Here is a 14,997-nt window from a genome sequence, read left to right as displayed (position 1 = left end):
AATAAGTGCATTGTATCAAATGATTAATTTAAATGTAAGTATTAGGTTTTTTTATTATTAATCAGTTTTTAACTTTTATATGGCAAATAAATGAACATCTCTTATTAGTTTTTCTTGTAATATACACAAAATGTCAGTCCAAGTAAATATTGCTTCAAGACTAAAATTTAAATGTTTGGAAATTTATACAGCTGATTAACTTAATATGATGTCAAATCACAGTGGAAATGTTAAATCCCCTTTTTACAGCAAATTCTTTACATTAATAAGCCTGTACAGAAATTGATTTAAAAAATAAATTCACCTTGAGAAATATTAACTGGAGTGAAAAGTCTGACAGTTAGGCCAGCTTTTTTCCATTTTTCATGAATATGCATTAGCATGTAAATAAAATGTAGAGCAAACAGATACCCAGCTGCAACATGCACTAATTTCATTCCATATAAAAACACATTTCACCTCCTCTTTGACAATTTTAATAATGGTTACAAAATTCATAGTTCAGCTCCATAAAAAAAAGTGAAGAATCAGACAAGAACTGACCTTTAGTATTGAAACTTGCACTCTGTGTAGGATATAAGCAGATGTAATGTTAGATATCTGTCAACAGATGGCACTAATGTAACAATGTTATTACACTCCTCAAACACTGTTATACACAGGGAAGTCACTAGAGATATGGATGGGGACTGTTTTAGGGGGGTCTTCCCAAGGATTTAGCCCCCCAACATTTTCATTCATGTACTATTAGAGTAACAGTGGGTAAAACCTATCAAAATTATGTTATTTTTGATCAAGTTCAGCTACAAGTAAAGTCCCCCCTAAGATAAGCCTAGTGATATCCCTGGTTATACACAGAGATAAAAGATATATACATTAACATAAACCTTCCATATATTATAAATAATAGTTTTATTAAAGTAAGTTATTAAAGAATAAATGATTCACCAGTATTTCACTGGTCAACCATATAAAGTACAAGTACATTGATTAAATAACAAAGGAGTTTTAAAAGAACTGTGAATTGTGTTTTTAACATACTTTCAAATGATTTCCTCTTGATCACTATGAAAATCACAGTCAGTTAGCTGATTGGTCGGTAAGCTGGCTATGTCCTCAAACACATCTGCATAGGTGTTAAAGTGAATGCCTAGATTTAGGATGTTCTCTAGCTGCTGGATCCCGCCGGAGACAGAGATGTTGTGGAGACTGTGGACGGAGGGGGATGTGACCACGTCTTTGAAGGGTGAAGGGGCCGTTAGTATAAACTGTCCTCTGGACCTATCTGCAGCTGAAACAGTTAAATAAGAATCAAATAAAAACCAAACACAACCAAAGACACATTGTAGTTGTTAATTAATTGTCCTAATCAAACTTAATGCTGTGCATTCACATTTGATACCAATTAAATGAGTCTCTTAATGTTTCATTTGAATAGTCTACAATATTAAAAGGAGGCTTAAATTTAGAAGACTCTGATGGTGAACGGATGTTACATGGCCAGTAGATGGCAGCCAAATGTTCAGAATGGCTCTGACAGAAGTTGTTTAAAAAAAAAAAAAGCATAATATGCTGATTGGCACAACTGCTGGAAAGATGCTTTCCATAAAGATGATATTTTAGGAAAATTGCAAAATTTACATAAGGGCCAGGGGCATGATTAAATCTGTTCATTTGTTTAAAAATATAATTTTTATTTTTTGTTTTAATGTTTTTTTCTTCAACCTTCAAGATCTTGTTTCCTAATTTTACAGTGAAAAGATGGTGAACTGATGTTATATGGCCACAAGATGGCGTCAAATCTCCAGAATGGCTCTGACAGAAGTTGTTTTAAAAATGCATTATTTGCTGATTAATTATTAAAATTACAATAGTAAGAAATATTTACGATATTAAATATAAGTTAATATAAGAAATAAGATATTATACTGTAAATAAATTCATAATATCGAACTCAGATTCTTTTGCACACTTTAGTCAGTGGGTAATGCTTTCCATTTAAGAGGATATTTTAGGAAAATTACAAAATTTACATAAGGGTCAGGGGCATGATTAAATCTGTTCATTTGTTTAAAAATATAATTAAGTTTTTGTTTTGTTTTTTGAATGTTTCTTTCTTCAACCTTCAAGATCTTGTTTCCTAATTTCACAGTGAAAAGATGGTGAACTGATGTTATATGGCCACAAGATGGCATCAAATCTCCAGAATGGCTCTGACAGAAGTTGTTTTAAAAATGCATTATTTGCTGATTAATTATTAAAATTACAATAGTAAGAAATTTTTAAGATATTAAATATAAGATAATATAAGAAATAAGATATTGTACTGCAAATAAAGTCATAATATCTAGCTTGGATTCTCTTGCGCACTTTAGTCAGTGGGTAATGCTTTCCATTAAAGGGTTAGTTCACCCAAAAATGAAAATAATGTAATTTATTACTCACCTTCATGCTGTCCCACACCCGAAAGACCTTCATTAATCTTCGGAACACAAATTAAGATATTTTTGTTGAAATCCGATGGCTCAGTGAGGCCTCCATAGCCAGAAATTGACATTTCCTCTCTCAAGATCCATTAATGTACTAAAAACATATTTAAATCAGTTCATGTGAGTTCAGTGGTTCAATATTAATATTATAAAGCGACAAGAATATTTTTGGTTGCACCAAAAAAACAAAATAACGACTTATTTAGTGATGGCCGATTTCAAAACACTGCTTCAGGAAGCTTCGGAGCGTTATGAATCTTTTGTGTCAAATCATGATTCGGATCACGTGTCAAACCGCCAAACTGCTGAAATCACGTGACTTTGGCGCTCCGAACAGCTGATTCATTATGCTCCGAAGCTTCATGAAGCAGTGTTTTGAAATCGGCCATCACTATATAAGTCGTTATTTTGTTTTTTTTTGGCACACTAAAAGTATTCTGGTCGCTTTATAATATTAATATTGAACCACTGTACTCACATGAACTGATTTAAATATGTTTTTAGTACCTTTATGGATCTTGAGAGAGGAAATGTCATTGCTCCCTATGCAGGCCTCACGGAGCCATCGGATTTCAACAAAATTATCTTAATTTGTGTTCCGAAGATTAACGAAGGTCTTACGGGTGTGGAACGGCATGAGGGTGAGTAATAATTCATTTTTGGGTGAACTAACCCTTTAAGAGGATATTTTAGGAAAATTACAAAATTTACATAAGGGTCAGGGGGTATGATTAAATTTGTTCATTTGTTTAAAAATATAATTTGGATTAATTTTTTTCTTTAACCTTGAGTGGCCACAATTCCTTTGTACCAAGACACAAATGTATGGAGTCAAATTAATGCCTTAAAGTTTTGCACAAAAATAAAGTTTTGCAAAACAAAAAAAAGAATTGAGCAATAAAAAAATGTTTTGCAAACAAAAATAAAGAATTGCAAAGGAAAAATAAAGTATTGAGCGGAAAAAAATAAGTTTTGCAAACAAAAATAATAAATTGCAAAATAAAATAAAGTAGTGCAAAAATAAAAATATAATCAATTACAAAAATCAATGACAGCTGTAATCCTATTTTATCTTTGCCACATATTTTTCATGCTCAAACCTACTAAATCATTTGCAACGCTCATTTTATTCTGCGTTTCAGTCAAGTGTGCACTCACGATACCGGTTTTCTTTTGCGCTGCACTTTTCTGTGCGGTTCTCTTTATGGCACTGGTTTGACGTGGGGGTGGAGTCAAGAAACGGGGGCACGCCCCCGCGAAATGCATTGGAGGGGAACGTAATCGGCGACAGGTGAAATAATTCTTTGACATGGTTAAAAATAATGAATGGTTTGTTTTTGTTGGTTTGTTTAGCATATGTTGTCGCCGATTACGACCCCCTCCAATGCATTTCTTATAGTAATATGACCCGTTGCTCTCTGTCTCACTGCCTGTATCCACTTTTGTGTCCTTAAACATTCGTTTTTGGGGGTCGACAGCTTATAAAAACTTATTTCTGGGTTTTTTAGCTTGTTAGCTGTACACCTTGTCACACAGCAGCTTTTAGGCATTGTTCTGTTTTTTGTAATGAGTCAGAAAAGACAAGAAGGCAGCCTGGAGACAGTTGGATTGTTTAATAAATGCGCTCTGTCTCTATGCTTGATCTGTTCTGTTGCGATCTGCGTCTCCTGCCGATGACGTGTTTCGCGGGGCGTGCCCCCGTTTCTTGACTCCACCCCCACGTCAAACCAGTGCCATAAAGAGAACCGCACAGAAAAGTGCAGCGCAAAAGAAAACCGGTATCGTGAGTGCACACTTGACTGAAACGCAGAATAAAATGAGCGTTGCAAATGATTTAGTAGGTTTGAGCATGAAAAATATGTGGCAAAGATAAAATAGGATTACAGCTGTCATTGATTTTTGTAATTGATTATATTTTTTATTTTTGCACTACTTTATTTTATTTTGCAATTTATTATTTTTGTTTGCAAAACTTATTTTTTTCCGCTCAATACTTTATTTTTCCTTTGCAATTCTTTATTTTTGTTTGCAAAACATTTTTTTATTGCTCAATTCTTTTTTTTGTTTTGCAAAACTTTATTTTTGTGCAAAACTTTAAGGCATTAATTTGACTCCATACAAATGTCTATCTTTTCTTGTTTGTGTCTCACACATGTATATTATTTTATTTCTTAAAATTATAACTTAAGGGCCAAACCAATATTCACCCCATTTTTATGAGACTCTTTAATTAAGGTGTCATAAACTGCCAGTGTGTCCTTGCCTTCAGGTGGATGTTCATCTTTGTCTTGTGAGCTGATGAGGGACAGTTCTCTCTCACAATCAAACTCTGAGCCGGTGAAGGAGCAATGACTTTCACTCTCCGATGACGTCTCTGTTGCCCCGCTTCTGCATGGCTTTATGGGACACTCTCTGAAATTGTGATGAGGGTATCCCTTGTGGTCCCGTGGGGCGTTCAGCTTCTCAACTTCATCTGCTGAGAGGTGCTGTGGAGGGCCTGTCAGATCAGGAGCCAGTTTCCTCTTGAAGAACAGTTGGGATTGACGTTGCCACTGGTGAAAATCGGCTCTAGGCGTTGTCTGGTGAAGTTTAAAAGATGGATCATGATTAGTTTGAGGTTGCATGATGGATTGAGATAATTTTGGATTGCCATTCACCTGATCTCCACGTTCATCCTCCTTCTTCAGCTGTGGGGTCTTCACATCTGAGTATGTGCTGTCAATCTCATAGTACTCCAGTTCACTCCCACCAAAACCTGAGACATGACAAGAAGGCCCACTTTCAGTACAACTTTCCACTCCTTGAGTCGAATCTCTTGGTTTTATCAAATCCGGTTGCTTGCTGGCCTCATTTGAGACATTCCGATGAGACTCATCAGCAGGACCTAAACTAAATGCCAGGTTATCCGTTCCGTGCTGTTTGCTTGGTGGCATGAGGTAGACATGACTCTTCTTTTCTCCCTCACATAGTTTGCCTTGTCTCCTGAGGACAATACATAGTACCAGGATCAGCAGAATGAGGATGACGGGAAGAACGATGGCTACAATCCATAAGGGGACAGTGTTTTGTGTTTGAGAACAGGCCTCGCTGTGGACGACGTCAGATGAGCAGGATCCACATGAAGACCCAGACACGTTGTGTAAGACAAATGCACCAGTAGTCGTCTTTGGAAGAAGATCCACAGTTACTATCATTCCAGCAGGGCTCAGATAGACAGGAATCCTCGAGGCATGGAGTCAGAACACAGCGGTTTGGAGAAACGCAGAAGGTTTGGAAGACAGATGGGCTGGAGCTGGCCTGGACTATCTCATTGTAGCCACTGAAGGATAGGAGGTGGCCATTGAATTTGATGTATTCCACACATCCTCTAAAACCTGGAAAGACAATATAAGCAACATCAGCAGCAAAATACTGTATAAGGGATTCATGATCAAGTTGGCAGTTTTAATTAATGGTTAAATCAGAAAGGAAAACCAAATTTAAACAATAGAAAAATTAATAATTGAAAAAAAAAAAAAAAAACCTGAAACTAAACTAAAATACATTTGCATGACTCCTAAACTAACTAAACTAAAATGGCCACCAAATAGTTTTAAATTAATTTAAAGGTACAATATGTAAGATTTTTAGATTAAAATATCCAAAAACCACTAGAACATTGTTATATATTTTGTAGACTTGCATACTTACATCATCCCAAATGTTTCCAAGAATGTTTAAATCCAGAAAAATAAGCAATTTTCACTAGGACATAGGTGTTGCCTATCAATGACATCATACCCACATTACCCTCGATTTCCGGTTTTAATTTGTAGAAACCATGGAAACATCAAAGATGTTTAATATATGTTTTATTAGACAGGCAAGCAACTGTTTGGATAAATTCATTAACAAAAAAAGAATCATTGTTATATAGCTCAACCACAGACTGTATAAAACATGGATGTAGTGTCCGTGACATTACCCGTAGGTTTCTGAAGAGCATTTTTGAAGCCCAAAATGGGCGAAGAGGCCGTCGGTCACCATGCATAACTCCCAGATAACCGAAACTGGGCAAAGAGGTAGGACGTGGGTGGAGCTGAGGTGGCTGGTTGCTGAAACCACGCCCACCTAGCTTGACATGATCAATTTAGCTCAGGCTAAGGAAGCTATCTATCTATCTTAGATACTATCTAAAATATTAAAGGGGGGTATCATGCACAGTTTCTGCCAATCTCATGTTAATCTTGAGTACCTATAGAGTAGTAGTGCATCCTTCATATCTCCAAAAAGTTGTTAAGTTTAAAGCTGCAGTCCGCAATTTTTCCTCTTTGTCGCCATCTCTTGTTTGAAACCTGCAATTGCAGTCATATGCGGAACAGTTATCTGTACATGCGTTGTGCATCGGCACAGCTCGTCAGCGCGGATGAATCTAATGTTTGCTGTCAGTCACCGGACCGGTGTGGATACTGCACTTCAGAATCACAGATTCTACGTCTTGAAAGTATGACCAATATAAGAATTTTCACTGGAAAATATCATCTGAACAAGTAAGTAACATGTCTGCCACTTTTGTTCTGACCAACTGAGGAAAAAAGCATTAGGCCTATAATAAATTGCGCTGCCAATGATGATTAAATCTAACGATCGCTTGGCTCGGATCATGCTAAACCGTGTAAATTATTATTACTGTTATACTTTGTTCTCAAATCGTTAATGTTACCAACATCAGCATTACTATGACTATGTGTATATTAGTTTACCTGTAGATTTCAATTTCTGTAGCCACTACACAGTCCAAAGTTTTTTGCTTTTTGACTACGGGGGAATCTCCAGTTGTCACTGATGATTGTCATTTGGATCTTACTGGATTACAATCCGCTATCAAAATGATAAATTTCATTATTTCAGCTGCTGTGAGAAAAGGCTATAAATGTGCCGCTACCAGCAGCATCCTCACGTGATAAAACCGACTAGCCTGGACTCCTTCTTTCTGTTTACGGGCGTGACGTAATGACGCACAGAGGAACTGCTGCATGCTCAAATTTCCAGAGGAAATCCACCATATCGCTCTTATTATAAAACATTATTACAAGCTTACTGTTGTGAATCGAGACAAGATAATGAGATAGTTTTGCTGGTTATGTACTTGCTCAAAAATTGATTTTGGATCATTTTTAACCAAAAAAAGTTACAGACTGCAGCTTTAATCATATTTATAAAAGATACATATGCTGTACCGAGTATTTCCGAAAACAGCCGAGTGCCTGGAGGCGTGTCGTTGTGAGCGGAGATAGAGTGACGAGCTATCACGTGAACGTGCAGCTTTTGCGTAGAGATCGTCTACAAGCTATCAATGGTCAGCTAAACAACTGTATTTAAACACACAATGCACCATCGCATTATCCATGGATAACTTTTGAATCACTATAATGAATATAGCGTATGAATGATGAATAATGAATTTATGAATTCACTACATTTGTGTTGTTTACATTATATGCACTTAGGCGCCTATTGCCAACAAAACAGACATTTGAAGCAGTTTTACTCACCACCTGCTGTTTCGACCGGGATCATTATCACTGTGACCACTCCATCTTTCAGTTTCAAACGATCTGTAAATCCAGCGTAGAACTGGGCCTTGTTTATGAAACCATAAGCGCAGATCCTGAGGGCTCGAGCAGCCACAGAAAAACACGAGATATTCTCCATTCATTTTAACCAATAAAAAAGTGATTGTAACGATCAGTTTCTATGGTTATTTTAATAACAAATGACGAGAGCGCATCAATGTATTGCATGAGAACAAAACTCTCAGCTCCACTTAACGCTGGGTTCTTTGGGAAACAAGGTTATCTTTCTTACAAGGTTATCTATCTCACAACCAAAAAGACACTTCTTTGGTGACATTGTTGATTTTGTGCAGTTCTGTGACCTATGCAGCACTGCGAACGACTTCCGTAAACCCGACCGCACAATGATAGACGTGCTTTTGCTCTCTCGCTCTGGTCGACGCGCGTGCGCACGCCCTTCCGGGAGAAGTGCCCGTACAAGGAAATTCCGCCCTCGTTGACGTCACTCAGGACCATGCTTGAAAAAGTAATCCGACAGCTGTGACGATTTGGAAAAGAATTTTTGGGAACAGAAATACTCCGTCATACGTCCAACTCATGTTTTGAAACTTTGGCCATGTTTAGCATGAGAATCCAACTCTTTAACAGTGTAAATAAGTCAGAATACATGAAATAGCATTATACCCCCCCTTTAATAAAGATAAATTATACATCATTTGAACGTTCTAAAGGTTTACTGTCAATCACGCTCGTCTCTCAATAGCAATCGCTCCAGCAGCCTCATTTCGCTCCAACTGCTTTTAGCCCCACCCTGCTTCTTACTACAGTAATGTTAATAAATCTTTAATACATTAGCTCATCCATGAATATGATTTCTGCCCGAGTCCTGTCGGATTCTTTCCATCGGCTGTAGATGTGAAGACAACACCTCCCATGATTCCGCGAAATCAAGGTGTCATCAAGCTACACCTTTGTTTTGAACAAACGACCTCTAGTGGTGAAAAATTATTATAATATTATAATACTGTGCCTTTAATTTAATAAATAATTTTAAAATCAGTATTTTAGATGCATAATATATTGTAAATTTTTATGATCCGCTTTCATTAAACATTAAAATGCCACAAGATAACACTAGTGTTATTGCTAAATACATTAAATTTTGGCAGCACAAAAATACTCAAACTAAAAAACAACAAATAAACAAAAAAAAAAAAAAAAAAACACAAAATAAATTAAATTTAAGAAACTAAACTAAATTTAAAGTATACCTGAAAATAAAATAGAAATAAAAACTTTAAATTCTATACTATAAAAATAATAAAGAAATAAAAATAATACATTTAAAAAAAAGCAGTAAAACAGAATGAACTCATGGGATGAACTCATGAAAAAATATTAAACTTTAAGCAATGGAAAGCGTTTTTAAGTACATTATAACCAACAAATCAGGGGCAATCTTACCTAAGTCCTGGATCATGTCTGGGAAACCTCTGGATTCTCTCAGTGAAGCAGTGCCCAGAAAAATGGTCTCCACCAAGAATGCCGAGTGAGTTATGGTGCCATTGGTGGTGTTCACAACAGGCCGTTCATCCAGAAACAGAGAGATGTATGAGCCCCTTCTGCGCAGCTGAAGAACATGCCACTGTCCATCTGACACATCTCCCTCCGTTGAGAGCTCCAGCTGCTGACCAGATGTGATATTGGTGAACACATACAGAGGTTTCCCATCTGATATCTGAGGAGGCGAGAGAAAACATGTTATTAACTGAATTAAGAGATATAGCTCAGATACAGCAGATTCAAGCTAGCTGTTAAAGACTAACAAATGTAACATAGAAAATACAGCAATAATAATTTATATTAAAGTTCAATAAAAGTTAGGCACACTCAACAGCATATGGCATAATATGGATTACCACACACATAAAAAATGAGTTTCTCCTTTTCTTTATAAACTGCAAAGGCACATGCAATGGAAGTGAATGAGGCCAATCCTTAAAGGTGCCGTAGAACGTTCTTTTACAAGATGTAATATAGGTCTAAGGTGTCCCCTGAATGTGTCTGTGAAGTTTCAGCTCAAAATACCCCATAGATTTTTTTTAATTCATTTTTTTTAACTGCCTATTTTAGGGCATCAACTATGCACAGATTCAGCGCGCGGCCCCTTTAAATCTCTCGCTCCCTGCCCTCCCAAGCTCTAGACTATAAGTGCAGTTATACAGTGCATGAACAAAGTTCACACAGCTAATATAACCCTCAAATGGATCTTTACAAGATGTTCGTCATGCATGCTGTATGCATGCTTCGAATTATGTGAGTAAAGTATTTATTTTGATGTTTACGTTTGATTCTGAATGAGTTTGATAGTGCTCCATGGCTAAAGCTAACATCACACACTGTTGGAGAGATTTGTAAAGAATGAAGCTGTTTATGAATTATACAGACTGCAAGTGTTTAATAATGAAAATAGCGATGGCTCTTGTCTCTGTGAATACAGTAATAAACGATGTTAACTTTAACCACATTTAACAGTACATTAGCAACATGCTAACGAAACATTTAGAAAGACAATTTACAAATATCACTAAAAATATCATGTTATCATGGATCATGTCAGTTATTATTGCTCCATCTGCCATTTTTTGCTATTGTCCTTGCTTGCTTACCTAGTCTGTTGATTCAGCTGTGCACAGATCCAGACATTAATACTGACTGCCCTTGTGTAATGCCTTGAACATGGGCTGGCATATGCAAATATTGGGGGCGTACATATTAATGATCCCGACTGTTACGTAACAGTCTGTGTTATGTTGAGATTCGCCTGTTTTCCAGAGGTCTTTTAAACAAATGAGATTTACATAAGAAGGAGGAAGCAATGGAGTTTGAAACTCAATGCATGTCTTTTCCATGTACTGAACTCTTGTTATTCAACTATGCTAAGGTAAATTCAGTTTTTGATTCTAGGGCACCTTTAATGTTTTGACAGTAATCAATATGTGTTTTAACATGATTAACAAACAAGAACAACAACAAAATCACTTATCTACAACTTTGTGGTCAGGACAACATAACTAAAATGACTGTAAAAAAGGTAATTGAAAATACACAAGATTTAAAAGAAGAATTTATATAAGTGTTGTGCTTTTATAAAATTATAAGCTTCACATTTCTGCTTTTAGAACCTCCAAAAACTCCTCTTTTAAGTGCCTCAAGAAAAGAAGACAGCTGAAAGAATTTTTTTGTGGTAATCAACATTAGCTGCAAACACCATCAGCTTAACTTGTATTGAATATTGCTTTAAAATTCTCTCAGAGCTCACCTTAAGTTTTAGATGTGCTGTTTGACACCAGCACACAAGCAAAACACCATTTCTTCTGACAGTCCTCATCTTGATCTCAACACTGTCAAACCCCTGAGAGTCTCCTTCCTTCCCATCCAAAATGGCTTGTAGAAGCTGATTTCTTCTGTAGCTTTCCTTGATGGCAAACTCAATGTAGGCCTCTCCATTGAGAAACAATACATGCTGTTCAGCCAAATCTATCAAAAACAGAATCAGATTGACTTCAACACTTTAAACTATTAAAGTAAAAAACAGAGAAACAACAGATACAGTATGTAGGAATGAAATTACTCATGGCACAGTTGGGTCCTGTGAAATAGTCTCTACACTGGCAGTGGTGGTGAGACCATCGGTCTTGACAAACTCCTTCATTCAAACACTCAACGGTTTCACAGGGAGGAATATCTGCTCGTGGACATCTGATCAACAAAAAGAAATAAACTAAAACATGGTATTTTAATAGAACTTTTACAATTCACAACGTTTCTTTTGAAACTCACCGATCAAGAACATTCTGGGATGCCAGATATTTTAAGGAATCTGGACCAATGTTGTTCACTTGCACGTTTCTCATACAGCCCACAAAGTCATGAGTCCTGATTTGCCTCTGCAAAATGGCATCAATTGACTTTATGCCACCAAACGTCATGTTATTTGAGCTCACTTCCAGAGTCCTGTGTGTAAACGTCATTTAGAGGTATGAGTTCAGATAAACAAACAAGTAAGAAGAGGAGGTAAAATGGTAAATCATAAGCATGAAGAAAACAAATAGCAGTTTGAAATTATGTGTACTAGTGTGTTTAATCTGGGACAAAATGGCAAGATTAAACATAATACTACCTTTGGGTTCCAGTGCCACCATTCTGAGATAAGCAAAAACCCTTGAGGTTCACTGGCAGAGCAGTTGTCTATTTCTAGAGAGGCTATCTGAGAGACACAAAGGGAAGTATACCTGCAGAATATCTGACAAATCTTTCACAAAAATGGCTTGATTCCTAAGATTGAAAAATGACCATATATGGGAATCACGTACATTTCCAGTTCTTCTTACGGTGATGTTGTGAAAACTTCCATCAGCCACTATCTTTCCAGTTTCCAATCTTATCACTCCAGATCCAAGATCATAAGACAGCCACAGCCTTCCACTGACAATTTCAAGGGCCATGAAGTCTGAAGTTGATGGGTCACCATGGTTGTACAAAAGCAAAGCGTTTTGCTGAACAGTCGCGAATTCCAGATAAATGAAGTTATATTGTGGATCCAATGGAGGAAATTCTATATAAGAAAGTTCCTGAAAGCCATAACTGTGTTCATCACAATTGATTCCGCTCACACCTAACAATAAATAGGAATGTCAGAAATATATCTATTCAAAAATATACAGTATATCTAAAGGTAATCATACATGTATCTATTCAAATTAATATAATAATTCATGAATTGAATTCAATGATGAATAACACATTATACATACTTTTATAATTAAAAATAAAATATTTAATATATTGTATTTAATAACAATGGAATTTGTTAATCATATCAGATAAAACAAATAATAAATTAAACATTTATTTATTTATTTTTTGGTGTTTTTGCCTTTATTATGATAGGACAGTGATTAGACAGGAAGTTAAGTGGGAGAGAGAGAGGGGGGGACAGGATCGGGAAAGGACCATGAGCCAGAACTCGAACTCGGGTCACCCGAAGCACACTGGCGCTACAAATCGGCACGCTGCCCATGAGGCCATCGGCACCGACAATACATTATTATATTATCATTAAAATAATCTAATATTTAACATAATGAATATAAAAATGAATATACTGAATCTAATCATAAACAATAAATCTTATTATTTAAAGTAAAAACATTTAAAGTAACATAAGTAATGATTTGAATTTAATAATACATTATTCATTTTACAGTAAAAAATAAATAATAATTTAATAATAGTTTATATTAAAATATTAAAATGAATAAATTGAATAAAATGAATAACATTTTATTAATTTTACAAATAAAAATAATATCACAAAATGAGGTCAGAATTTGAATCATATAATAATATGTAGACAGAAAATGTCCTCTTACCAAATGGACACTGGCAAGAGTAACCAGTTAAAAAACTGAAGCAGTTGCCAAACACACAAGGGGTGGAAGCACAGTGGTCAACAATACGATCACAAAATCTTCCTGTGACAAAAAAGTGGTTAATTAATGTACAACAAATCAATTAAAATTAGATAAACAAAAATACTTTTTAGACTCAAAAGAATTGATTCAGTGCACAAGTTATATGACCATACCTTCATACCCTGGGCTGCAATCACAGATGAACCCTCCCTGTGTGTTCCAACATGTTCCTCCATTTAAACATATTACCGTTTGACATTCATTATCAACTGTAGAGCAGTGCGGTCCTGAGAACCCCTCTTTGCATTGACAAAAATAAGTTCCTGGATTGTTATAGCAGTTTCCCCCATTGTCACAAGGTTCCTTGGTGCATTCATCAAAGTCTAGTTCACATGCATCACCTGTAAAGCCTGTTGGGCAAGGAGCAGTTAAAGATCTCCACAAAATAGGGAGATACAAATATAAGACTAGAGCTTTCCAACACAGCAACTTCCTGACTGATGTGAATGTTTCTGTTGCAGGTGGCACCATTATGGCAGGGACGGAGCATACAGGGGTCGCTGGTTATTTGGGATATAGTCACATTGCTTTGCACTTCCAGTAACTTTTTATGCATGCTTGATATTCCGCTTGCCGCCTCTCCAGTTAGATACTGACCATTGTAACTTTTCACAGCAGCCAGAAGCAGCATTTTATCTCCTTGCAACTTCATTCCAAACACATGCGTTTTGGATGCTTGTAGGTTAAAGAGGCTATCTAATGCTTTGACAAATTTTAAATACTTCAAAGACAGAAATTCCTCAATAGTAGATATAGAGATGTAGAACAACACACAGTTGTCCAGAGAGACGTTGGTAAAGCCTTTGTAATTGACGTAGATGCTGTTGTTGACTGACGGGTGGAGCTGGTCACTCGCTTCGACGGAAATATTATACGTTGCCTCCCCTTGGTATGGGGAGGACCACAAATTACACATCCCAAATGGGAAACTAAACATCCTAAGTGGCCCGTTTCTGATTGTACAATTGAAAACATCCAGTTCGTCCAGATCGATCGGTCTCACATTTCCGATTAGTCCTCCTGGGAAAGAACTTCCGTAATATTTCACCAATATATTGATGTTTCTCTGGAGTGGTGCATTGTCATTTTCGTCAAGAACTTTAATATGAAACAAAGTGGTGGAGGACATAGGCGGCTTACCAGCATCTTGAACCACAATATGTACATGAAAAAGAGGGTTGTGCTCCCGATCAAAGGGTCTTGAGGTAAGGAGAACTCCATCAGATGAAAGTGAAAAACCCTCAGCAGGTCTCATCATCCAGTATGTGAAAGGACCTTGATTTGGGGGAAGATCATCATCTGTGGCAGTTAAAGTGGAGACGAGAGTGCGAGCAGGTTGGTTTTCTCGGATAAACCCTTCTGTGGTCAACAATTTGGGAGAATTGTCATTGACATCAGTAATGGTGATAGCTACCT

The 14,997-nt window shown here is 36.5% G+C and overlaps 1 protein-coding gene across 5 annotated transcripts; it reads right to left on the bottom strand.

Moving 5' to 3' along the window:
- Positions 1-292: 292 nt before the first annotated feature.
- Positions 293-13,911, bottom strand: LOC125249282 (protocadherin Fat 4-like). 5 transcript variants are annotated; one of them, XM_048161547.1, is made up of 9 exons: positions 13,695-13,911; positions 13,480-13,581; positions 12,421-12,722; positions 12,228-12,314; positions 11,888-12,061; positions 11,679-11,806; positions 11,367-11,584; positions 9,509-9,782; positions 5,451-5,863 (listed from the first exon to the last, which is right to left on the bottom strand). In XM_048161547.1, exons 5-9 carry the CDS (start codon positions 12,034-12,036, stop codon positions 5,589-5,591), a joined length of 1,044 nt encoding a protein of 347 aa, XP_048017504.1. In that variant the 5' UTR covers positions 12,037-12,061; positions 12,228-12,314; positions 12,421-12,722; positions 13,480-13,581; positions 13,695-13,911; the 3' UTR covers positions 5,451-5,588. The 5 variants fall into 5 exon arrangements, with proteins under 5 accessions (XP_048017499.1, XP_048017500.1, XP_048017503.1 ...); XM_048161542.1 differs by lacking the exons at positions 9,509-9,782; positions 11,367-11,584; positions 11,679-11,806; ... (3 more) ...; positions 13,480-13,581; positions 13,695-13,911 and adding exons at positions 293-1,291; positions 8,024-8,185 and having other exon boundaries at positions 4,753-5,863; XM_048161543.1 differs by lacking the exons at positions 9,509-9,782; positions 11,367-11,584; positions 11,679-11,806; ... (3 more) ...; positions 13,480-13,581; positions 13,695-13,911 and adding exons at positions 293-565; positions 1,042-1,291 and having other exon boundaries at positions 4,753-6,274.
- Positions 13,912-14,997: the final 1,086 nt, after the last annotated feature.

This window comes from Megalobrama amblycephala, linkage group LG16 (genome assembly GCF_018812025.1).
Source record: "Megalobrama amblycephala isolate DHTTF-2021 linkage group LG16, ASM1881202v1, whole genome shotgun sequence".
NCBI classification, from domain to species: domain Eukaryota; kingdom Metazoa; phylum Chordata; class Actinopteri; order Cypriniformes; family Xenocyprididae; genus Megalobrama; species Megalobrama amblycephala.
This window is presented reverse-complemented; position numbering and strand designations above follow the sequence as displayed.

Excerpts from the sequence above, each read along its gene's own strand:
- LOC125249282 (XM_048161542.1), bottom strand. The coding sequence starts at position 5,683 with ATGATAGTAACTGTGGATCTTCTTCCAAAGACGACTACTGGTGCATTT. Across the intron at positions 1,292-4,752 it reads AGATGAACATCCACCTGAAG|CTGCAGATAGGTCCAGAGGA; the intron begins GCAAGGACACAC and ends TAACTGTTTCAG.